The sequence below is a fragment of the Homarus americanus genome, unplaced genomic scaffold (genome assembly GCF_018991925.1).
Source record: "Homarus americanus isolate GMGI-L3 unplaced genomic scaffold, GMGI_Hamer_2.0 scaffold45443, whole genome shotgun sequence".
In the NCBI taxonomy this organism is placed as follows: domain Eukaryota; kingdom Metazoa; phylum Arthropoda; class Malacostraca; order Decapoda; family Nephropidae; genus Homarus; species Homarus americanus.
Genome location: NW_024735013.1, coordinates 117,259 through 143,217, shown reverse-complemented (window position 1 = coordinate 143,217; position 25,959 = coordinate 117,259). Strand labels below are relative to the sequence as shown.

Here is a 25,959-nt window from a genome sequence, read left to right as displayed (position 1 = left end):
TTTATTTAACATATTGACAATATATAGTGCAGTGCAGTGTTGATTTAAAGAAAATAATCTTGAATTACAACTAGTGAACTTAAAATTTTATGGGTGAAATGACGGCATCAAGCATGGGGCGATTTCTCTTCCACCCCCACTTCCTTCTCTTCTCCCTTCTCCTCCACCCCCACTTCTAATTCCCATCATCATCATCATCAACCAGGAGCCTTCTACATACACACCTCAAAGTAAGTGTACTTTACTGCATTTTTTTTTTTACTTAATATGTAATTTTCGGTGAGCTGGAACCAATTACCCAAAATCCCATTGAAACAATGGTTTCGGTTAACGAACGACCCTCTGGAACGAATTGTGTTCGTTAACCGAGGGACCACTGTATATGGTAGATAATTTATATTTCTGTTCAGCTCTTACTTAAAAGTTCCTGGGGGAAACATTCAGTGTACAGTAGACCCTTGCCATTTGCAAGTTTGCAATTCAAGATTTTGACGATTCGCTGGAATTAGATGATGGCTAGCTTGCAAGCCTTTTCCTGCAGCACTATGAGTCACCCCACACTGCATCTTGTGTTGTACTCTCAAAACTTGAGTGTTTCTGTGTGAAATGGCCCCTAAAAAACTGCCTTGTGTCAGTGCTAGTGATGCTAGTGGAGTGAAATGTAAAAGGCAAAAGTCAGTGATGACCCTGACAAAGAAAGTTTTATTATTACTGTAGATAAGTCAGAATAGGGGACGAGTGCTATTTGCGGTTTTGCAAATTCACGCAATTTCTTGGAACCTATCCCTCATGAATGGCAAGGGTCTACTGTATATAATGCTCGGCAAATTTTGAAATTTTTTTCAGGAAAACTAAATGTCAAAATAATTACCAAGATTACCAGATCCTTAATTACTGTAGTTACCATTACTTGCATCCTGTAAAATTTCTAAGCTGATACAAGTAATCTCTCTGTTAGCCCAAATCTTGTCCCGGGAAATCTTCAATAGCTGGATTTTTTTTAGCATTCCAAGAAATTCCAGGAAAACTCTCTCCATTCCAGGTATGGCAACGAGTTTCTGAGGATTAAATCATACACGGTTTTGGAAAATTCTGAGAATATCTCTCTGTTCTGGGCATGAGAATGAATTTCTGAGGTTGCATCATGTTTCCGATGCATGGGAGAGTGCTGGGATTGTGGGTGGGTAGGCTCAGAGTGCTTGTGAGCTATGATTGGCCACTACTGTCATGTGACTGCATGGGATGCCGATGATTGGCTGATGTATCACATAGCATATCTCCTCAAACTCTTGCATCGTGACACTCTTAGTTCATTTTCTGCTGCCATTGCACTATCTTGTTCACTCACTGCTGTTTTTGCATATGATCTATGTTGTGCAGTACTATACTGTACATTACTGTACAAGTGTCAGTATATAATCATCCAAGAATACCATTAAAGCAGTGTTAAGACATGAAGAGTGTTTCCAGTTATGTATACTTTTACTGTATTGTACATTCAGTAAGTGTGAAAGTACCAACTGCAGTTTCTGGGTATCTATGACTTTTACTCTATACCATTTCACCAACTGCGGCATTGAATTCCGAGTATCCTCGGGTTAGCGCGGCAATTTTTTCCCTCCGTGTTCCAATGTATCCCTCTGTAAAAGTGAGGAATAATAAAAAAAATACAAATAATAATGTACCCTGTCTTGCCATTCGCAGTGATTTCACTAACTCCTGCGAACATAGGAAATGTTTATTCTCTTTGTTTCTGAACTTATGATAATATTTTTTTTGCCCATTCTGTATAAACAATTGTGTGTGCTTGTAACAGAGACAAAAAATAAGGAATATACCGGGTAATTATGTACAGTATATCTACCAGAAAATCTGAGTTGAAAATAACAATAACACGGCTTGACTGGTAGGGAGGGAGAGCTAGGGGGATGTAGCTACAGGGACAGTCTGACTTGGTGACATGTCAAGTCCACACATTCACTTCATACACATGCCCATGCTCTTCATTTTTCTTATTTTATAGCAACAATGCCACCTTCACAGATATGTACTGTAAAATTGATATTACTATTTAATTATATTAATCAATTTTATATGTATTTGACTCAAATTTAATTAAATGTACAATACAGTTATTGTTTAGTGAAGGCAGAGACAACTTAGTTAGGCTTTGACTAGTGTAATTTGTGGCTATGGAACCTAACTCCCTAGTTCTCTTGCCAACCACGGGGTTTTTCAGGAACCTAACCCCTGCCATTGGTGAGGGACTAATCTACTGTACATAGAAGAGTTGACAATGTAGGCTAGTATGTAGAGGGTGCATGTACAGTGTGTATACAAACCCTCCTTCATAGAGTGAGAGGGGAGTGTCAGTTAGTAACATCTGTTACAGGAGATGGTACAAGACAAAGGCAGGCCATCCTGTATCATCATATCACCATTTGGCCTGCCTGCAGCACAAGCTCAAGATGACTGCATCTGCTGGGGAGTAGAGTACAGTATAATGTACAGTTAACCCTTGTTTTTTGTGGGTTTGCGATTCACATTAAGCAGATGGTGGCTAGCTTACGAGCCTCTCTCGCAGCGCAACGAGTCACCCCACATGCCCGCAGCATCTCCTTTCCCTTTTTTGCGCTCAACCATTGCCTGCAATGCAGCATCTCTTGTATTGTGCTCAAAACTTAAGTGTTTCTGTGTGAAATGGCCCCTAAAAGACTGCCTAGTGTCAGTGCTAGTGATGCTATTGGAGTGAAACTTAAAAGGCAAAAGTCAGTAATGACCCTGACAAAGAAAGTTAAATTATGAGATAAGTTAAAAGAGGGGATGAGTGCCGCCACAGCTGGTTGGTTGCTTGGTATAGGTATACAGTAGTGCACTAAGATAGTATAAGTTGCTATTCGCAATTTTGCCCATTCACGCCATTCCTTGAAACCGAACCCCCGCGAATAACAAGGGTTTACTGTACACAGTAGTAGTATATTTTGTTTATTTACAATACAGTATACTATATTGTATATGTACAGTGGTATTTGCATAAATAAAAACAGCTCTGTGTCAGTCCATTCAAGATGCATAGTTTAGACTCTCAGAAAACCTTCTCCCAGTGCCTGGGAAAATTCCAGGGATGTGTGATTTTTTCAGGGATGAGAAAATTCTCCATATCCAGAAATTTCTCAATCTGTAACCGCTCTGCACCGTATATTCCAACTAACAGGATATTACCGGTGTTTGTCTTTTATTTTGGATGTACAGTACTGTACTTGACTTCTTAAACATGTTAATTTCTGGTTCTGAGAGAAAAACTGTTTTGGGGCCATAAAAATCACAAAATGTCAAAAAAAATTATTTGTTACAAAATCTCAATAGAATACCTATATAGGTATCCTCGTTATCCAAATGTTCACTTTTCAAAAAATCCGATTTTCAAAAAATATTCTTACAACTCATTTACACTATATTCGCTGATCCAAAAGACGGTTTGATTGAAAATTCAAATCAGTTCACCCCTCCTCACCCCCCTTGGTGAGCTCTGACTACCCTCCTATACAGTAAGGTACAGTAATGTACCAACTGTACAGTACAGTATATTTTATTTAGTTTAGCAATTACTGTACAGTAGTTAAGTATTAAATTACAGTGGTTAGGTACAATACAAGATTACAGTACAGGTAGTAAAGTACAGTACAGTATACTAAATTACATCAGTTACGTAGGTTTTTTGTTGTTCGTGAACCGAATCCATTTGGGAGGGGGGGTGGGTATAGTATTGGGGTTTTCTTGTCATTGGGTAACTGAACCCCATTTTTCCATTTGTTCATTTATTTGCTATCTCAACAGTTTTCAAGGAATCTAACCCATTCAGATAATGAGATACCTGTCATCCTTTAACACACTGATTGATGTTGGAATTTGTGTAATTCCAGTACTGTATTGTCCTAATGAGTCTAGGACAAATTTCATTCCGTGTATAACCCTAATTATTTGCCTCGTAATTTTCCAACACTAATTTTTGGTGAGTTCAATGTGAAACAGGTTTTTTAATGCAGTGAGATAAAATGAAAAGACAAAACTTTTTGATTATTCTTTATCAAGTGGAACCTTGTGAACCAGTACTTCAATAAAACCTATATAATACTAATCCATAATAAAAGATAATGCTTTATATGCTGTAATTAAGTATGAAAATAATGTAAAGAAACTCCCTTATAACTGAAAGAGATAACAACTTTAGGAAACATCATGTAGAACAGTGAGTGAGATCCTCTTATAAGATCCCAGACACACTACATCCAGTTGTGGACAAAAAGTATTTGGCATGGAGGAGGGAGATGTAAGGGTGTAGGTGGAGACTTAGCACATCTCACAGAGGTGATGGTTAAAAGTCTACAATTTTCTTTTCATACCACAAATAGATTTTTTTTTAAGTTTAATTATGAGGCAAGTTTAGCTTGCACTAATAAATGTGCTGTAAATAACTTAAAACAGTACACCAAAACAACCATAAAAATCACTCTATGCAGCATTGCCAAGTCTCCATCTACACCTCTACTCTCCTTCCCTCCCGAATTCTTTTTGTCCACAACTGTACACTGTCTGCTTCATTGATGGCGAGTTAATTTGTGAGGACACTCCCCACACCCCTCTTCACCAGGCATTAAGTGAGTGGGAACAGTTTTTTTTTTTTTTTTTTATACACTTGTTTAAGCCATAATTTTTTTTTTACCACTAAGTATTAAAATATATAAGCATTTTCAAAAAAGAAATTCGACAGAAACTGGGAATACTGATGAGTATAAGTCCAAGTATATGATAAAAATGCTATATAGCCATTTTGGTGGGTAATTTTTTCTACAGCTTTTATTCAAATTATATTATAATGAGTTTTGATCTGGCTTCTGTGGAAAATCCACCTGAAGGCAATGATACAATTGTATTTTATTTAAGTAATAACCGAGATACAAAGTATAGAAGAGAGAAATATAGGGTGCAGCTATGCCGTGGCTAATGCTAAAGGCATTGTTTTTTATGGGAATTTACTCCTAAATAACGTGTTATCCATTTGTGCCCATATGTACTACACACCACTGAATGCAGGAGAATCTGTACATTATCATGATATTACATTCTGACCAAAAGTGAGGGAATACCGACTAGTACAATATAGTCAGCAAAATAAATAGGAAATATATATGAAGTAAATTACAGTAAGTCCTCGCTTAAGGTCGGGGTTACGTTCCTGAAAACGCGACGTTATACGAAACAATTTTAAGCGGATCAATTTTCCCCATAAGAAATAGATAAAATACAGGAGTTACGTTCCAGAGCCTCCCTTTGCCCCATGTAATACATTACATATACATAAATTCAAAACTCCTTGTGTGATGCCTGGAGAGGTGCTTGTATGCATTGTTATAGTCACATTCATTGAGATTTATAAGAGAAAAACTTAAAACTCCTCTACATGACAAATAAATACCATTAGGTATCCTTGGTTGGCCAGCTGGCCTGTCATAATACATCACCTCCTCCAACGAACTACCGGCAAGATTGAAGGTTGTTTAGGCTCAAAGTTTTTATCTTATAAAATGGCACAGACTAAAGTTAACAGAATATAAATTGCATTGTTGGAATCCTTGCAAGACAGTGAATAATATGAACATAGACATCATATATTTTGCACAGGAGATAAAAATTTTAGTCCCTTTAGTACATTTAAGTTCTGTACATGTTTTTCAACCTATTTTTTGGCAGATATAGTAACTTTCTTCATTTATTTTTACTCATTTACATGCACACACCATCCTAAATGCATATTGTGAATAAAGTAAATGAAATATTTGTCCTAAGGGCGAGGGTGATGCGCTGTAAAAAGTAGTCCGTGACGAGGGAAACGACTTAGTACAAACAACTTAGTACCGAACCAACAGGATGTTAAAAAAAATTTTGGTCTCCAATAGTTTAGCAACGCAGTATGGAAACAACGATAAGCGTGGACTTGCTGTACATAAAAGAAAAAAAAACGTACCTTTTTCCTATTTGTGTGTGCATGAGTGTGCACACCTCTTTCGTGAGATTCGGAGGGTTGGGGCAGGAGAGAAGTTACTTGCTTGTATTGCCGTAGCTTGTGAAAAGCATAGAAGCAATTGCCCAAATGCAAAGCTACTTTGCTTACTATGCACTCAAAGTTGGATGAGAACCATCCTCTTGCACCCTCACATCACTAGGTGGCTGCCACCCAGCCATAGCATTTTGTTTTATCAACCAATTCATACAAATAACACGGTGTTTTATACACAAATATTGTACAAATCTCTATGGTCGGCAAGGATAATTCACAAATAATGCAAGAAAAGTTCAGACTGTGGCAACACTGTCGCCTTAGGTCAAGTATGAGCTTACTGATGCAGGCCAGGCAAAACTGAGCCAGACACATCTCACTCTTCCTGACTGGTTGACGAGGAGAAGAGGGATATAGCTCCCATACTTGGGTTACCGAACACTAACACTTGCCTGATTTTTGACACATTTGACGAATCAGCTGATTTAAAATATTTTTTACCGTCAACTCAGAGCAGCATCCAGATCCCAGAAGCAAAAAGATTTCATCTGACACTAAGTAGTGTAAATATCCTGGAATAGTGTTAATTTGTAAGGAAACTCTAGTAAGATCCCCAACAAGTTACGTACATCATTTATTCCATTGATGGCGAGTGTTAATTAATTAACTACTGTTCATTTCATTGTTTCTACTATATGTATTGTACATACAGGTACAGTATTTAAAATATTAATTACTTATTTTATATATAATTTTTTTTTATGTTTGTTACATTAGTGCCAAAAATCAGAAGTCAGAACACATCTGCAGGTAATAAAAGTATTACAATGGGAAAATTACTCCATGAAATGTAATTTCACACTGTGAAATTTTTACATGAATAAATGTACTATCTTAAGTGGGGTACACCTATATTATGACTCTCAAAAGCCTAAAAAATTTCTAATAATAAGTCTCTTCATCAAAGTTCTAGTATTAATATAATTTGTACCACAATATCTAAAACCTTTTGAACATTAGGTATGTCATATATATATATATAAAAGAGGGCGGCTCAAACCATTCCTAGATTTGTTTCATTGGAGTTAAAAGTTGAAATGACATAAGACAGACTTTACCTTTTTCTCCACAAAAGCTCCCTATATAGCACAACACTTCTCTTGTTGAGGCACCTGAATGTCTAGAGAGTAAAACCATTACAGATCATGGACCCTTAAATGGTTCTCCGACAGCAGTTGTTGCCCACCTAGCTGATGCTTTACTGTTATTAATTGATGGAAATCAGTAGGAGCCAAATCAGGGCTGTAGGACATGTGAGCGATAACTTCCTGGTTCAAATCCTATAGTTTGACCTCAGTGTTATCAGCTATGTGAGGGTGGGAATTATCTTACAGAAATTTTTTTTTTGAACATTTTAATCTGTCAAAACTACATCATAATTTTGTTTCCTACATGAACTCCATGAACATGAAGTCATGTTTGTGATTCAGGATAATGCCCAGCTTCACACAGCTTTAATACCACAGTCAAACTACAGTTTGTGCTTGGTTCCTAATGAATTTCATGTATTTGAGTCACTGAAGAAACACACTGATAACATGAGGTGAAGGTCCATATCTGAAATTGGTTGAAGTGAATGGACAAAATAATATACGCTACCAGTTTTCAAGCACTGATACGTCAGTGGGGAAGGGCAGTGCTGTAAAGGGAGGTGATTTTGAGAAAATGAGTCATTTTAATGCTCAAATCATTATAACTCATTACCTGAATAAGCAAATGAATGAAAATTTTGAACCGCATGTAAGTGCATAAGGAAATCTTTCAAGCAATTAAAATATTGTGATATGTATGAAAATAAAATTGTTCATGTGTCTGCTATTCCCCTAAAATCAATGGTTGGCAATTTTTCTTTCATTAAAGATTTAAAAAAAAGACTCATTTACTGTTCTAGTAATGTAATGTAAAGATTAAGAAAATCCTTATACTTGTACAGTGACTTTAAACTGTGATAATAGTAATTTATTGCATGAATCACTGTCATTTGAAATACATTAATAACTTAACAAGAGTTGTAAAACTGACTCCGAACGAATCACAAACAAGTATGATACCGGTATATATAAAAAGGGAGCCATAAAGAAACATGTAAATGATTCAAGCTTGTATCCTATTAGTAGTTCTATTTTTGATAAAAATAACTTCAGAATGTCAATAAATTAAAAAAAAATTCCCCACACTAAGTTACTTTTTATTTGCAGTGTTTATCTAAATCTATTGCTTTTTCATTTTCTTTGATTCTTGTTCCTCTGCTTCATCTCCTTCTCGCTTCAGGGGAGGAACGGAAAATCCTGGGATAACGGGTTGAATAAGCTTGCAGACAACCCGCTGGTGTTGAACATCTGAAGCATCCACACTTACTTGTATACGCAGATGGTCAAATGGACGAATTACCACATCCCCACACTTCACATACAGTTCCTGAAAGATTACAGTATTTTCAGAAATTTCTTTATGAAAATAACAAGTGTCAACTGATCAAATAAAACAAATGCACATACAAGTAGTACATACAGAGGATGACAATGTCCTATAATCATGATAACTGCATGAGACTTTCCAAAGAGCTATTTACCATATTAATATCTAATTTTCTAGCCAACTGACTGATTTTAAATAGTTTTTCTATACCCGTATATTACCTTTACTCCTCTACCAATTTCGTGCTTTGTGGATCATGGGGTAAAGAATGGAGGAGGGAAATAATGTGAGTAATACAAGACTTTGAAAGGGCAAGACTTAGACAATTGTTAATTTGCAAAATCATAAATTCATCTGTCAGGCTGATCATTGCCATCATCAACTAAAAAAAAAGGGGGGGGGGGGAGGGATTCTGTTCACGACCCATAATCTTTCTTTGGGCATTATCTAACATACCTGTACACCTCACTAAGTCACCTACATAATCTATCCACTCTTTTTCTCAATGGACCTCTAAAATAACATTACAATTGAATTAATTTTAAGATAAAATCCCTCCCAATTGTTTTTTTCCCCCACCAATATCCATTATTTCTGATTTCTCATCTTTCTGTTTCCTTAGTCCTTACAATACTTGCAACTGACACACATAATCTCACTTTATAAATCCTACCACGTTAAGTTTGTTTTACTGAGAAGAATTATAATGTACTGTATTTACAAACCTGTTCATTAAATTCAAACTCAGGTGCTGTAATTTCCTCTTCAACTTCCATTGGTTGTACTGATTTCTGATTTTGTTTCTTTCCCAATTTTCCTTCATTCTTCTTCTTCTTCTTCCTTCTACTATCCAAGTATAGGGTCAACTGCTGACCAATTGTTGGTACCAAGACCTGGATGGCATTTTTGTGAAGGACCAACACATAAGAGTCAAATTCTGACACCTTTCCTCTTAGAGAAGCCTGAAATATTTCATCCAAAGTAAATATAACTACAGGGTATGTATGTTTACGTACAGTAATATCCCTGTTAGCCGGAATATTTGGTGCAGAGCGGTTCCGAGACTGAGATATTTCCAGGCATGGAGACGAATTTTGTCATTCCCAGAAAAAAACTCTATAACTCCGGAATTTTTTCGGATACTGGGGAAAATTTTACAAGTCTAAACTATGCATCTTGCATGGACAGAAACTGAGATGTATTTATTTATGCAAACACCACTGTACACATACAATATACAGAATTGTAAGTAAACAAAATATACTACTGTACATACACCATACTGTACTCACCAGCAGATGCTGTCATCTTGAGCTTGTGATGCAGACAGGCCAAATGGTGATTTGATGATACAGGATGGCTTGGCTTTGTCCTGCACCATCTACTGTAGCAGCTGTTGCTAACTGACACTCTCCTTTCCCTCCATGAGAGAGGGATTGTACACACACACACTGTATACTGTACATACACCCTCTACACACTAACATACACTGTCCACTCTACTCTGTACAGTACTGTCCACATGGAACAGCAAGTTCTCGCTTAACGTTGTGGTTATGTTCTTCTTGTAAACATCATTAACAGAATCAAATTTTCCCAAAAGAAATAGATCAAATACACTAGTTACATTTCCCAGCCTCCTTCTGCCCCATAAAATTAACTAGTACATATACATAAATTCAATGGAATTCTTATAGGAAATATATACCTGTATGTACTATCCATCCAAAAAATATAAATATGTATATAATCGAAATTATTTTTTAATTAATAGGATAAAAACAATCATTCTGTACTGTACTCACCGATGGGCCTTAATCTTGTCTGTGTTGGTTCCGATACTATGCACTGTTGTGGGGGTTAGGCCCAATGCTACACAAATGTCCACAGCACATCCTCTTAATCAAAATGGTTTAAAACATCCATTTTCATAGCAAGGCTAATGGTCTTGCATTTTTTCTTCACAACATTAGTTAACATTACAGTACTACCACTTGATGGGCACTTGGAAGCCCATTTCATACATGCTGGAAGCTTAATATAGACTGGGAAGAAGATGCTTGGGGACGCCGTGATGATCCGTGAGGCCATACTCTGCACACCATGCAAAGTAGTCCGTGCTGGGTCACAACAGTAGGGCAACATTACAACGAATCGGGCAGGTCGTAAAACAATGTTGACGGAATCATGGGTAGAAACGTTACAACGAAACAACATTGTCTGGGACAGCGTTAAGCGAGGACTTACTGTACTTTCACACTTACTTTATGTACGGTACAGTGTATGTAACTGAAATCACTTTTTATGTCTTAACACTGCTTTAACAGTATTCTTGGCTGATTATATGTTGGACCTCAACATAGACGAATTTAAATTTTGCGAATTTGCCTATCCGCACAGGGGCCTCAGATGTTAATATCAACTGAAATAACAAAAAAGATATGGTGCTTATTTTAAAAACCGCAGGCATCCGCCATGATGAGATGTCATGGTGTCCTGCCGCTTCTCATGCTGCTGTGTTCTCTCAGCTTGTTGTTAAAATGTTATAACTGCGGTTCAACAATGAAGATCTTTAACTCATATGCCCCGAGTGAAGTAAGACCCACTGGATTCCCACACGGGCATATTTTTGGGGGGAAAATAAATAATTAAATCTACAGTGAAAACTGGTATTTCAGGCGTAAAATTAGTGCAGCCACTCCAAGTGTACTGTTGTGGTTGGTGTGCATGTGGTCCACCTACATCCATGGCCTCACTGGTGGTTGGTGGGGTGGGCTGGGATGGGGAGAAGGAGAGAGCACCATTGTCTGTATCACTGTCCTCACTGCTGGCAGCCTCAACAAACTCTACATCATCTGGGTCTGTTTCTTCCCCATCACTGTCTTCGTCATCCGATACTATACAGTATCAATGCCATTCAAATCAAGCAACTCTTGATGAATAGAACTGCTGTCAAGGGTTTGGAGGGGCGAGGTGGGTCACAAAATGTCAAAGGACGTGATAGCTGGTGGGTAACTGGACCAAGAGACTTGTGACAGAGATTACAAGCGAAGTAAATTACAAAGTAAATAAATATCCTTTGTCCAGCCTGGACATTCAAACTATGCCGTGAAAATCAAGGACATGAGGAATATTACCAGGGGTCACTTTAGTGGGCACATGTTGCAATCTCTTAGAAATTTTTTCCAATGCCTAGAATGGAGAGATTTTTCCCAGAATTTTGCGGAATAAAAAAAAAATCCAGGTTATTAGGAGAGTTCCGGAGATCGAAGATTCCGGCAAACAGAGATTACTGTACATCTAAGAAAATGTATGATAGTCAACTGAAGTGTATGGGCTAAAAAAGGCCAAGGATGTGTTAATTAAGTGTTTCCATAATAGAGTATGAATAATAAGTACCTGGTGAAGATGAAGAATTTGTTTGTGACAGTTATGAATCTTGAAAAAACATAAGACAACTGATAAATTGGAATGTTATAATTATTCAAAATGTACAGGATATTTGAGGAAAAAATGAACCCTGTTAAAGTTTTCATAGTAAGTAAAGCATAGTATGCTGCCACAAGGTAATAAAAGGTATTGTAGTAAGCAAAGGCAAGAAATATGGAGGAGTGGAAGCTTGACTAATAGTAACATGGGCATAGATAGAAAGTGGGTCATTAGGTGTTTGCAGATGATTCAAAAGAAAACATGAAAATGTTAATAAATGGATTTGGAGGAGTGTGCTTTAGGATAAAGTCAATCATCACACAGCAGCAGCACATTTATTGTTCAAAACCATTCTATGCCATGTTTTCCATACATTCATTCATACATACATACATGCACACACACATACACTGCTGCCTGAATTTCCACCCTCCAGCTTTCTAATTCACGGTAGTCCAAAACTAAATACTGTATAAAACTCACAATTGCTGTAATTTCGGCTGATCCTCTGCCTGCGTACTGAGACATCTTGTGTCGATAATTGATGTGCTGAGTGAGATCTGCCAACTTCTTGGGGTCCAACAGGTCTGGGTAAGTCCGGTCTGCTTCGATAATAACTGCCAACAATCTGTGTACAATGATGTCAGCATACCTGTAAAGAATGTGGTCAGATTAGTTAACCTGAACACATATCTGTGCAGCATCTCTGAATGGGGAGGTACAAACTTGGTTAAGTTCAATAGTAATAACACTCAATATTTACCAATTACACTTGGTGAATTAGATGATCTCCCACCAATTACATTTCAGGACGCTATCATCCTCCCAAATTCTGAAATAAATATGTTAGGCCTCACCATTTCCTCCAATATATCCTGGAAATCACACATCCTTAGTATAACTAAAGCTGCCTCCCGAAAGTTGAGAATGCTGTACAGATGCCGCAGCTACTTCATTCCTGAGCAGTTGCTCCAAGTATATAAGGGATTCATTCGTCCTAACTTGGAGTACTGCTCTGATATCTGGAGTGGCTCTTCTTCTGTCCAACTATTAGATAGGGTTGAATCAAAGGCATTTCATCTTATTAACTCTCCTCCTTTAGTCGACAATCTCTCTTCCCTTTCTCTTCGCCGCAATGTTGCTTCACTCTTTCTCTTTTACAGGTACTTTAACGGGCAATGTTCGGTGGATTTGGCATCCTGTGTACCGCCGGCAAGGCCGTGGGTTCATAACACACGTCTTGCCTGCGGTGCCCACCGTTTCTCTGTGGATGTCGGTCACACGAGAATAACCCGTTATAGTGCCTCCTTCTTTCCTCACACAGCCAAACTGTGGAATGCTCTGTCTTCTTCTGTGTTTCCATGCTCTTACAATCTGTCTCACTTTAAAAAGCTGGTTTTCCGGCATCTCCATGGTGTAGATTAATACAGTATAACCTTTTTTCTATATATACAATTGCTTTCCGTTCTTTTTTTTTTGCCCCCCAGGCTCCGTTGTGGGTCGTTTGACCTGTGCCCGGGTGGGCTAATTCCCGTAAAAAAAAAAAAATAAAAATAAAAATGACATGACAGAACAAATTTAGGTCATATAAATCAACACAGACCCAGTTATTATAACTGTAAACTCTAAAGAAAACTTAAAACTGCAACCACAAGAAGAAACAAAACTATAATTTACAGGACACAAACTTCAATCTATACAAGAAACTTACTCTGTAAGCTTCAGAGGATTTACACTAGGATTATAGATGATATTTATTCTTGTTCTAATTACTAAAGAGAGATCCTCCAAGGAACTATCTATCATCTCAACTCGTCTCCCACCTTTGTGTAGAGTGAATCAGAGGATACACAAACCTCAGAGAAAGGAGGAAATTATACACTGTTGGTGTTGTAAGAAAAGTGCAAAAAGTAATATCACAAGGCATCCCCTTTGGAACCAAGGCTAATTTTATTTAGGCATAATATTAAGATACTGTACAAGGTTAATGATACCTCAGTTCTGGCTGTCTAGAAAAGTTTAAAGGCACAATCTGTATTTACCTAACATCATGGAACACTATACTGGTAACATATAGGATCAAAAGAAAACTGTACAAAGAAATTTAAGTCATGAAATTGGTGAATAAATGCTGTCCAAGAAAATATATTAATAATTTCTGCCATTTCTATTCAATCATAATTCATTAAAATAGATACTGGTACTGTACTGTACTCGACTGTATATTGTACTAACCTTCTAATAGGTGAAGTAAAGTGGGTGTATGTTGGTGTAGCCAGACCATAGTGATTATATTCTGGGGATTCCAGTGTCCCGGAACAGAAGTAGAGAGCCTGCATCATGCACCGAGTGGTCATGATACGCAACATACTGTTGAAGAAGGGGTTATTGTCCCGTGTTGCATGGTTCAGACTGTTGGCCAGGGTTTTGTTGCTTGTTACATCTAATTCAATGTTCTGTGGAAAGAGTTACATCTAATTAAATGTTCAGTGGGAAAAGTTACATCTAATTCAATGTTCTGTGGAAAGAGTTACATCTAATTCAATGTTCAGTGGGAAAAGTTACATCTAATTCAATGTTCTGTGGGAAAGTTACATCTAATTCAGTGTTATGTGGAAAAAATTACGTCTAATCAAATTTTCAATTTTCAGTAGAAAAATGGCAGTAAAACATTAATGACAATATTGTTTTAGCCAAAAGGATATAGAAATTTTTGAGTGATAGTCATTCAATGAGCACGGTGGCTGCTTTCCCCAGCCCTCCAGCCCTGAGACTGTTAAGAGATGACTAATACCAGTACAGCAGAAAGCAATAGATCCTACAAATCAAAGGATGAAAATAAATAAACTGATTTCAATAGGTTAAAGATGAGGAACTGGGCATGGTAAATTAAAATAAACTGTAGGTAGAGGAATACTGTATATGCACGATAAGCAAACAAGACAAAATTACTTTGGATAAACTTGATCCAGCAAATATTTCTCCTGTGCTGGGCTACAGTTTTCTTGCAATGGTCATGAAAATTCATGGACACTTAAAACTGAATGTCAAGGTTATTAAAATGGTGTACAAAATATAAAATGTAGATACAGTACTCAAAATTGTGACTCCCAAGGGTTTACTGTATTGTATCTACAAAATTTGCCACCTACCCACCCACAAGAACTTAACATGAATCACTCAGTAAATGGATTGCTGTACAAGACTTGGCAATAAACAAACTAAAAAATATGGTGAAGTAATTAAGGAAGTCCATCAATTCACTAATTGACTTACTTGACTTTTTGCTGCTAACAACAAGGGATCGAAGTTTGATGGTGGAGGTGCCGGATGTCTCCGAAGAAGAGCACAATTTGGGAAGTGCTGGGTGAGATATATTGACTTATTATTATTACGTACTTGCTACAATAACAAATTCAATATATTCTTTCTTTTATGGAAAAAGCAGAACATTTGGGATTTAAAAATCTAAAATCAAGGCAAAAATATATTTACCATTATCACTAACTGCAAGAATAAACCCAGTGAAACTATCAATACTTTGGGGTTAAAGATTTCCAGTCAAAATAAATATATTTTTCGTTCTAAGATGTTTTAGTATTATCATTAATATATAATCTATCTCCTTACTACCAATTACAACTCTTATTTATTTGTCCTCATTAAGGTTAACATCTGTCTTCATACATTGCTATTCTTCAATCTAATGAAGAATTCTTGATACAAATGTATAATATTCATAAGAATCTAAATTGTGTGGTAAGTTTCAATGATAAAATCTTCCATTGTCAGTGCTCACCTCTAGTGTGGTTTCTGCAGATGTCACATTGGCCAGCAACATGAACTCTTCAACCATGCTCATTGTCTCCAGATGTTGCTTGGCTACGATGTCGACCACAGTGTCTGTGTCAGGATCAACGTGGAATTTAACTTCCATACTAGCCAACACCAGTGCTCTGAAAGATGCTTATGTTCAATAGCACGAAAGTTTATTACCTACCTTTGAGAATATACAGTACCTATAATCCTGTACCACATTATGAGGTGGATCAAGGAAAAAAAAAATGGGAGGAATGGCACGGAAGTATAGTGCAAGAAAAGTGTATGAGTGTATTTTGCTAAACAGTACGTCAATTATCCGGTAAGTAATCCCTGGGTACAACGCACTAATATCTTAAACATAACCATTTACCACAAGGAATCGGTTGCAGAACTGCCTCTATGTCAAGCTGTAGGAGGTAATTAATGTGTTCTGACTGGCCCTCCCTGAAGCCCAAAAGGAGAATGGGGAGCAACCAAGAGCAAGAACTGTTTAGCATGAACATTTTTTTAAAGAAAATTGCTTGTATGGGTAGCAGCACTTTCCACACACTTTACATTTTATTGGTAAGTGTTGTATGTAAATGCATTAGTGTAACTGACTGAATATATTCAGATTCTGTACACATAAACTTTTCTTCATGTAGAAATAACCACTATGGTATGAAGGTGGATATTCTCTGCATGCAGTAGTTTATAATAACAAAACTTATCTCTGCATTTACACTTATGTAATGAGTACAGAGTTACACAATGCATGTTATAAAGAAAGAGAGGGGGTTCTTCCAGAAATCTTAAGAATCTAGCACACACAGATACATCATCCTCAAAGGGGTCTGCAAGGAATTAGAATGAACTGTGTTGAATATACAGTAAGCACTGAACTTATTTGGCAGGTCAAGGTCCAAGTTCAAGGCCATAAAAATTTAAAAAATCATATTTTTTGCCATAACTCTGGAACAAAACCTCATGTAGATTGATGGGATTTGTTGCATTAGATTCTTCAGTGCAAGGCACATGGAATTTATTTTTATCTATGACATTATTCTTCATAAAATGACATCAAAGATAACTAAAAAAAATTTCATGGAAGTTGATTTTTTTATATAAAAACAAAGAAACTCTGGAAACTACTTAGGAAGTCCCCCCCACCACAAGTTAATAAGTCAAAAGTCAAGATCAAAATGACCCAAAAATTTTCTATGGAGATTCTTTATAAGACCCTTCACCAGTTCATAAAATTAAAATGTAAGTGATTGAGGCAAAGTATGCCATGTTTGATTGCCTTGCTGACACCCTGTAATATAATAATTTAGCATTAACTTTGGGAGCCCATTATAAACTGGGGCACAATGAGTTCTAGGTCCTAATAAGACCCAGAGTGAATGGAAAATGAAGAATGAACAGCACTCTTAACATGCAATAAAGTTTGGAGTCATTAGAAATTCAGTCTTCATGGGTTGTATGTCTTAAAAAATGGCCCCATTTTAATGAAGAGAGAAGATTGAAACCCAAGCTGGATGGTGTGCTATCGTGAATGTGGGACCTCATTAGGATTACCAGTAGGCCCATTACCACTGGGTATCATTAAGACTGGGTTAACCTTAGAGAAATTTAACCTAACCTAACCACAAACTTGACATAACTTATAGTGTGAGTATGGAGTGAAAGAGTCCACCATGCACACTATTACAAAGGTTTCTGAGAGTAAATTAGAAAGCTCATATCACTTAGATCCAGCAACATTAGGGTTAGTGTGACACAAGCATGGGAGGCAGAAGTGAGGGGGCACATCACAGAAAATGAGACCTTACCTTCCAGTTCATCTTTCACCCCATCCTTCCAGCCCCTTCTTGGTATTCCCCTCTCCCTCCTCTCATCCACCCTCTTACCCGGTCCTTAACTTCCCATTCTACCAATGTATCAGTACCACACGAACATTTCCACATCTTCCTTATTTCTGGATTTCTTAATTCTCACTATCCTGTTCACTCAATACTGTTCTGTCATTTAAAAATTACATCCACATAATGTCAGCTAAACAATACCCCTGAACTCCCTCATCTTTGTTTCCTTTCTCACAATTCTTTTTCACTATACATTTCTCAATCCACTTATTTTCTTTCCTTGCACTACTCTATGGGTCATGTCTCATCATTTCATTCGTTTATACACTCATTCTTATACAGGGTGGGTGAGAAATAACTGACATATGACTTGCAGCAGTGTCCACTGTATATATATTATGTGTAAGTGTAATGTATGTTGTGTGATATGCTTGATGTATAGTATGTTGTGTACTACGTCAGTTATTTCTTGCCCAACCTAATGTGAAAAACTGCACTTCCTTTATTTTATCTTTACTGAGGCTAACATTTTTTTCTCCCTTCTCCATTTCCATCAATTTACAGTTGTTCATATTCACAGTCAATTTTCTCCTTGTACACATTCACACAAACGAATTCAATTACAGTAAAAAATTTGTCCCAATCACCACTAGACCAATGTTATCTGCAAGCATCAGCTGGCTCCCCTCCCATTTCAGGGGTAGAAATTCACCATTTTTTCATAGTCGCCAGCAGAACTAGTAGATTTGAAAATTTACTAGTCCATATAAATTTTTACTAGCCCTTAAACAATTTGTCCAGAAACATTAAACATTGGCACTTACCGGGTTTATACAATGTTCTATTTACTGTGTGACATTTATTTACTAGTAGAAACCATGTTAAATCATAAACCAACACTGGAATAATCACATATTAACTAAATTAATTGCATGGAGCACATTCCATTGTGATGAAGCTATTTGGAATGTACCAATATATCAAAATTATTTCCTATTCCAAATGTAAACCATATTCATCCACTTATTTTTAATAACAGACAAGAAAAATTCTCATATTGTATAACTAACAAGTGAACTTACTGTGTTTAGGTTTGTGAACTGCACTTTAAATCCTTTGATGATTATCAACGGTCATCAAGTTATTTTGATGAACGCACTGGACGAACTATAACATACAAATTGGATCGACTTCAACTGAAACCTGGTGTAGTTCCACCAGTGCTTCCCAATTGGATAATAATAATATATAATTTATGCAAAAGAAATAATGATAACGTTAGAGTAAAAAATAAGAATGTGAGAAAGCTTTTAACCATGAGCAAATTCTAATACTATATCTTTGTAATTCACTTTGTTCTATAATACAATAGTTAATTACTACAGTATTTGATTTTCAATGTATGTGTGAATTGGTTGTTAAATTTTGTACACGTCATTATTTTTTGATATCTTGTTTGTATCGGTGATAATCTGAATATGTACTTGAAATTGTTTTTTGATAATAAATGGTGTGATTATTGATGAAAGGCAGTTTTCATCACTTGTCAATTGTTTTTATTCTTGCCTATTATACATTCAGGTATTAAATTTCACTGTCATTGCCTTTATATTATGTATAGAAATGAATTCCTCAATAATAATTGTATATCTACAAAATTAGACTGCGTTTATTCATTACAATGCATGGTTTTCCATACACCGACGTGAGTAGCTGTCGTATCTGTGTGTGACGTCATACACTCCCTGAACCGGCCTGGTGTTCTAGGTGGCAATGCACCAACTCATTTGTCCAGTTTTATCACACTACATTATATCATTGAGTGTATATATTTTATTTTCATTTTCATATAAAATGTTATATACAGAAAATGGATATCCCTTCCGCTTGCAATACCGGTGATACAATTAAGATAACCAGCATTAATAGTGTATTCTCTATATGAAGCTCTTATAGACATTGAGTGTCTCTTACCACTGTCATCGGCCCACTCACCCATCAGGCGATCCCAGACCACCAAAATAGTAAAATCTTGTCGCCCATATGATATTTTGGTCGCTTCGGGCGACCGGGCGTATGTGAATTTCTACCCCTGCATTTACACCAAGTATCTATATTCATCAGACTTTTATGTCTCTCCATCATTCTTGCTATCACCAAAAGTCTCACCCTGCATCAATTCTCTTGCTCTTCCGTTTCTTAGCCAGCCTGTTGAGTTTTCTGAGGGACTCCGTGAGGTCATCTTTCATATTTGGGTCGTCGATGCGCTGCTGGGCTTGTTCATAGCTCAATTCTCCACGGGATTTAATGATAGACTTGCAGAATCTGGTCGGTTAAAGACAATTTACTCACAAAAATGTGATAGGAATAACAAATAATATATACATACAATGATGTAAAATGATTTACTACTTGTTTATGTACAAAAATAGAATTGATGTTTGCAGTCTAAAAAAAAATTCAATTTATACATCAAACAATTCCATAATCTTAAATTATCATAATTTTTTCTGGAAATATCTCAAACAGTATTCAGTGGCATTTCAGTATAAAGTTAAGGAGCACAAATGTTAATAAGATTACTAACCTAGATGACAAGACTTCTGATTCTGGTGTCAATTCCCATATAACAGAAAAAGCAAATCTGTCCACATCACCACGCAGGGAACACAGGTTGCTGCTGAGAAGATCTGAAATGCCATAAATATCATAAATAATGGCTGAAAAAACCCTAAACTATCAATATAATAACCCATGCACTATAAATCTGGGTATTTCCCTTAAAACAACAGAAACAAAACTTACAATATATCCCCTGGATTCAAGGTTGAATACTCATTTTATTTTAACCTTAAGGTTAATAATTCTGAATAGTGAACTCAATGTGCCCTAAATTCTTAAACAACAACAACTTGCACAACACTGAACAAAGTGATTAAATTTTATACTCCTACTATTGATAGTTACAGTGATGAGTAAATATAATATTTATGTTTATTTAATGCATGATGAAGTATTTCACACTAATTTAACATAAAGCTGCTGAACCACTTGTGTACAAGATCCTCTCTCTGCTGAATAAAATTGTCTGGTGTTAACCAAATAAAACATTAGAAGTGATGTTCCTGTAGTGAGGGGGTTAAAAGATTCTTGGAAGCTTTTAGAAATTACTTTATCTATTACCAAATAATTCTTCAGCATTATTCCATAAACTTTTACATATGGTAATAGGCAGTAGGTAGTAGGCAGCTACCAAACAGGGAGGTACTACCGCCTGGGGAGATATTGGAAGCACAAAGTGTTGTCTAAAGGTAGACCCTGCTGCCATATGGCATAACGAAAATTGTGACCAAGTCCCAGGTTGCTGATCTGACTTTCTGCCTCATTTACACACAATTACAGGGTCTCAATTGTTTCTCTTACTACTGATAACACAACAACATACATTTATTGTTTCTCACTTTTGATCTTTTTTTTCTTTTCTGTATTTCTTTATGGTTCTTTATTATTATTATTATCATTATTATTATAGTATTACTTTATTTATAAATTTAATTTTTTTTTTAAATTTTATTTACGGTACAGTACTATGAATTATTATAGTAATAATAATAATAATAATAATAATAATAATAATTATTATTATTATTAATAATAATAATAATAATAATAATTATTATTATTATTATTATTACATTTTTGCCCCTCAGGCCCCGATGTGGGTCAGTGACCTGTGCCCGGGTGGGCTAATCCCATAAAAAAAAAAGTAAAAACCCGGAGAAAACTACAGAGTATAATTAAAAAAATATCCAGATAGCACAATACACACCTGGTACCATGTCAATACGACGGTTAGTGAGGTATACTGTGGTACTGCGGTTCTGTGCCTCCTTGTCTAGGGCAGTGTTGGGTCGGATGAAGTGAGACACATCGGCAATGTGAACACCAACCTACAACATCACAAGATTAATAAAAGGCCATCAAATAATAAAAAAATATTTGTTTTAATAATAACCAAACAAAATGCTGTTCATTAATTTTGGAAGCAAATATTTCAGAATAAAACACTCGGATAATATTTTTTTTTTTTTTTTTTTATTGGGCACTCCCCTACATCCTTGTGTAAGGTGAAACGCAGAATCGTTTACAGCACCCAACAGGGAAGCATGCTAAGTTCATGCTTGCCTTTTGTGTCTCATGAGTTAAGGGCGTAGAAGCCTGAAGAGTCAGTGGTTTATGTCATGAAGTTATTGGAAGCTCCAACAACTTTCCCTGAATACGAATTCGCAACTTTCGATTTACACCAGGTACCTACTTTACTGCTAGGTGAACAGGGACCAATGGGGGCTAGGAAGTAAGTCCAAACGACTTCCACCGGCCCGGGAATCGAACCCGTGACATCTCGCTTGCGAGGCAAGAACGGTACCGCATCTACCACCGGTCCCCCCGGTTCAGATAATTAATGTCAAAGCATGAATATTATACAGTACAGGATGACTCAAAAGATTGCAATATTTGTTTTTCTTCCATTAGAGGTTTTAATTACGTACATGACAATGAACCACATACACATCGGTTCCATAAAGCAAATGTGAATGACCATTAGTTAGTAGAGTATATCCTTTGGTACCTAACCTCAATGTTCTCTCACAGCTGGTCAATATTTCACAGTAGTCAATCCAGAGAGTGAAAGTCATCATGAGTAGTCAGGGAAGGAGTTTACAGTTCAATACCACAAAATTCAACATTTGATGAATTAAATACAAAGTGTGCAATGTGCCTAAGAGTCCTAAATTTTTATAAACACAGCACTGTATATGGATATTATGATAAGGCAGTAGGCAAGTCTTGACAATTTAAGAAAAGTATTATTACTAAAGTCTTATGGAAGGTTTTTAAAGCAGAGTGAAATAAAGGTAGATATAATTAATGAGTTGTTGTTATGAGTAATTGTGAATGTGGATGCAAAAATTTTACCCTGTATACTGCATATGAAAGTTGATGATACAAGTACAGTAAGATCTTGTATTTCGTGAGTAATATAGACTGGAAAAATTGTGCCAAATTCAAATTCGCCAAATGCAAATACATAAACTAATGGGAAAAATAACAATATAGACTAGCCACTCTTACATCAACCTTTGATTTTCCCATTTATAACCTCCAAATGATACAAATTCTGCCTTTATTGACCTGATTGTGCTTTCCAGAAACTATTTCTAGGCCTTCCTCAAGTAACTTAATCACACGCCGCTTATCCTACATCGAGTACTTGGCAAACTTAACTCCCTTATGATAGTCCCACTTCTCCTTTTCCTTATTTGGCCGCTTAGGTGGGTCTGTCCCACCAGCACCAGTAGGACCCCCAGTAGAGGTAGAGGCCGTTATCTTGACTTGACAGGTGGTAGCACCACCTAAAAAAGCACACAATAGCAGACCAGGCGGTCGCTAGGATGGCGCGGGCTACAACGCGATAGTTGCGTTCTTGTAAACCTCGTTTACATTCACCACCGGCAATTCAATCACCAAAACGCTTCTTGGAAACATTCTTCTTACCTTGTCTTTCCATATTCATCACTAACACAACAAAATTGGAGAAAACAGCGAAAATCATGGAGCAATCGACAGAAACCGCGCGATTCAACGAATCACATGATGTAAACAGAGAGCGCTGGTGTAAACCGTTATTAGTCCTTGCTGCGAAATATTCTTTTTATTTATTCTTTTCATACAGTATATATGGGTAACAGCTAAATTTGCGAAAAAAGAACGAAATATACAGAGTACCTCTCAAAATACACTTCTCAAACAAAAGACACGAATCAATTGAACATGTGATGTCGAATGTGAACTGTAAACATTGCATAATCCCGCGCCACGCTTAAAACATTGAGGATGGAACCGCGCTTTAGCCAACATTCATATACAAAAGTTCGCATTTTACAAACAGAGTTCCCCTATTCATCAATCGCGTTATAACCAACTCGCGTTGACAAAACACACGTTGTAGTAGATATGACTGTAACGCCATTCAAGACGGTGGCCAGCATTCAGCTTGCTGGATCTCGCATAATTCACGATATTTTACGCCGTATATAAGACTTGGTTACATTAGGTAGTGCTCGCGAAATTCAAAAACGCAAAATGAAATTGCGCGAAATATGAGATCTTACTGTAAATAGGTGTGTGTGTGTGTGTGTGTAAATAGATGTGTGTGTGTGTGTGTGTAAATAGATGTGTGTGTGTGTAAATAGATGTGTGTGTGTGTAAATAGATGTGTGTGTGTGTGTGTGTGTAAATAGATGTATGTGTGTGTGTGTATGTGTAAATAGATGTGTGCGTGTGTAAATAGATGTGTGTGTTTGTGTGTAAATAGATGTGTGTGTTTGTGTGTAAATAGATGTGTGTGTGTGTGTGTGTAAATAGATGTGTGTGTGTGTGTGTGTGTGTAATAATAATAAATAATAATAATAATAATTAACGGTTTATTGAAAAATTTCAGCAGCCCGAACGCTGAAAATATACAGTCAACCCTCACTTTACGCGGTTAATGTAACCCACAGGGTACCGCGGAAAGTGAGAAAAGGGTAAAGTGAATAACATAACATATGGGATTAAATGAAATAGAGACCAGCTGACCCCCAAACTCCACTTTTTCCAACACAATACCTATGTTCTAGTAAAAATAACATCTTAATTTTATGATGGTACATGCACACAATTAATACTTAAGAGAAATAGAGAAATACAGTCGCCAAGTTAATGTCCATTCAAATAATGGACTCAACTCCCTCCCCCTCTTCTCACACTACACTCCCTGGCTCTTCCCTCTCTGAGAAATTTTGGGGGGAAAACCAGGTATAGTAATAAATAATACCTCAAACTAAAGTTAGGATAATATAATTGACATGCTGGATTCCTTGTAAGACCAGGAATATTTTGAATACAAATGTCATATATTTTGCACAAAAGATAACATATTTACTCAGAGTAAACATTATATCTAAAATTTGTATGTCTAATGCAAAATCTATGATGTTTATATTCAAAATGATCATCAAATTGTAAGAATTCCAGCAATGTAAATTATATTCTGGCCGGGTAATTTGTATGAATTTTATGAGCTAAAACAAATATCTTCAGTTAATAATAATAAAAAATATTCTTCACACCCTGGTGCCAGGTGGTCGGTCACCGGTCCCTCCCTCCCTCCCACCCCCCACCAAGCCTCCCTACCAGATGAATGTGTGGGAATACCAGACTGTTTACCTTTTTAGTAATAAATAATAAATCAGACTAAAGTTAGGATAATATAATTGACATTGCTGGATTCCTTGTAAGACCAGGAATATTTTGAATATAAATGTCATATATTTTGCACAAAAGATAACATATTTACTCAGAGTAAACATTATATCTAAAATTTGTATGTCTAATGCAAAATCTATGATGTTTATATTCAAAATGATCATCAAATTGTAAGAATTCCAGCAATGTAAATTATATTCTGGCCGGATAATTTGTATGAATTTTATGAGCTAAATAAAAAAATTATACTTCACCAGTGTAAAGGGGTACACCCACCGCAGAATGTGAGCATCCTGGGTTCTGGCAGGGCACTGTGTAAACGTGGAAATGCGGAATGTGGGACCGCGTAAAGTGAGGGTTGACTGTACATTGGACCAAAATGACCTATTACATACAAAAACATGGGGTGGGTGGGTCGTTTAACGAAAGCTTTCATTACTGAAAGAAGAAGGAACAATGATTGAACATACAAATTATTATAGTTTACAGTTGATGGCCCGGGCTGGTCATGGAGACACAAGGTGGTGTGGTGTTCACGTGGTGCAGTAACTCGTCCTCGGGTGTTGAAATGAAGGACCTCACTTGGTCATGGGGACGCCGTGTGGTGTGGGGTGGTGTCACAGTATCTTGCCCTGCTGGGTGGTGTGTGCGTTATCTCGTAGTCAGGTGCATAGCCGGCCAGCCCTCTGTTGTTCCCATGGTGGACTGATTAGTACCTCCTGATCAGAAGATGGCGGTCAGTTCCCAGGGATGCTTATCCCACTGGTGGGTCACGGCTCTCACTGGTACTGTCTAGTGCTGAATTCACTGGCTTAAACAATGTTCATCATTGTTCAACACTGATCCCACTTCTTTCCAAAACGAAATTGCCACTTTTGATTATGTAGATATCCCGGTGGTGAGGCCGACTTGGGGAATGGGCCGAACATTGGCCAAGGGGGGCCGCTGCTCAGCAGGAGCAGTGCCTGAATAGGTCTCGACCCTACGGTAGTCAAGGATGTAGTGAGTGTGTGTGTGTGT

General features: G+C 36.8%; 1 protein-coding gene across 1 annotated transcript in view; it reads right to left on the bottom strand.

The window, feature by feature from the left end:
- Positions 1 to 6,679: 6,679 nt before the first annotated feature.
- The window catches only part of LOC121870743 (exosome complex exonuclease RRP44-like), a 40,552-nt gene continuing 21,272 nt past the window's right edge, over positions 6,680 to 25,959 (bottom strand). Inside the window, exons 11-19 of the mRNA XM_042372691.1 lie at positions 21,461 to 21,581; positions 20,219 to 20,321; positions 19,801 to 19,956; positions 15,765 to 15,921; positions 15,242 to 15,328; positions 14,201 to 14,421; positions 12,449 to 12,617; positions 9,262 to 9,498; positions 6,680 to 8,536 (exon numbers count right to left, since the gene is read on the bottom strand). Coding sequence (XP_042228625.1) covers positions 8,330 to 8,536; positions 9,262 to 9,498; positions 12,449 to 12,617; positions 14,201 to 14,421; positions 15,242 to 15,328; positions 15,765 to 15,921; positions 19,801 to 19,956; positions 20,219 to 20,321; positions 21,461 to 21,581 — 1,458 coding nt within the window. The 3' untranslated portion in view covers positions 6,680 to 8,329. The remainder of the gene's footprint in view (positions 8,537 to 9,261; positions 9,499 to 12,448; positions 12,618 to 14,200; positions 14,422 to 15,241; positions 15,329 to 15,764; positions 15,922 to 19,800; positions 19,957 to 20,218; positions 20,322 to 21,460; positions 21,582 to 25,959) is intronic.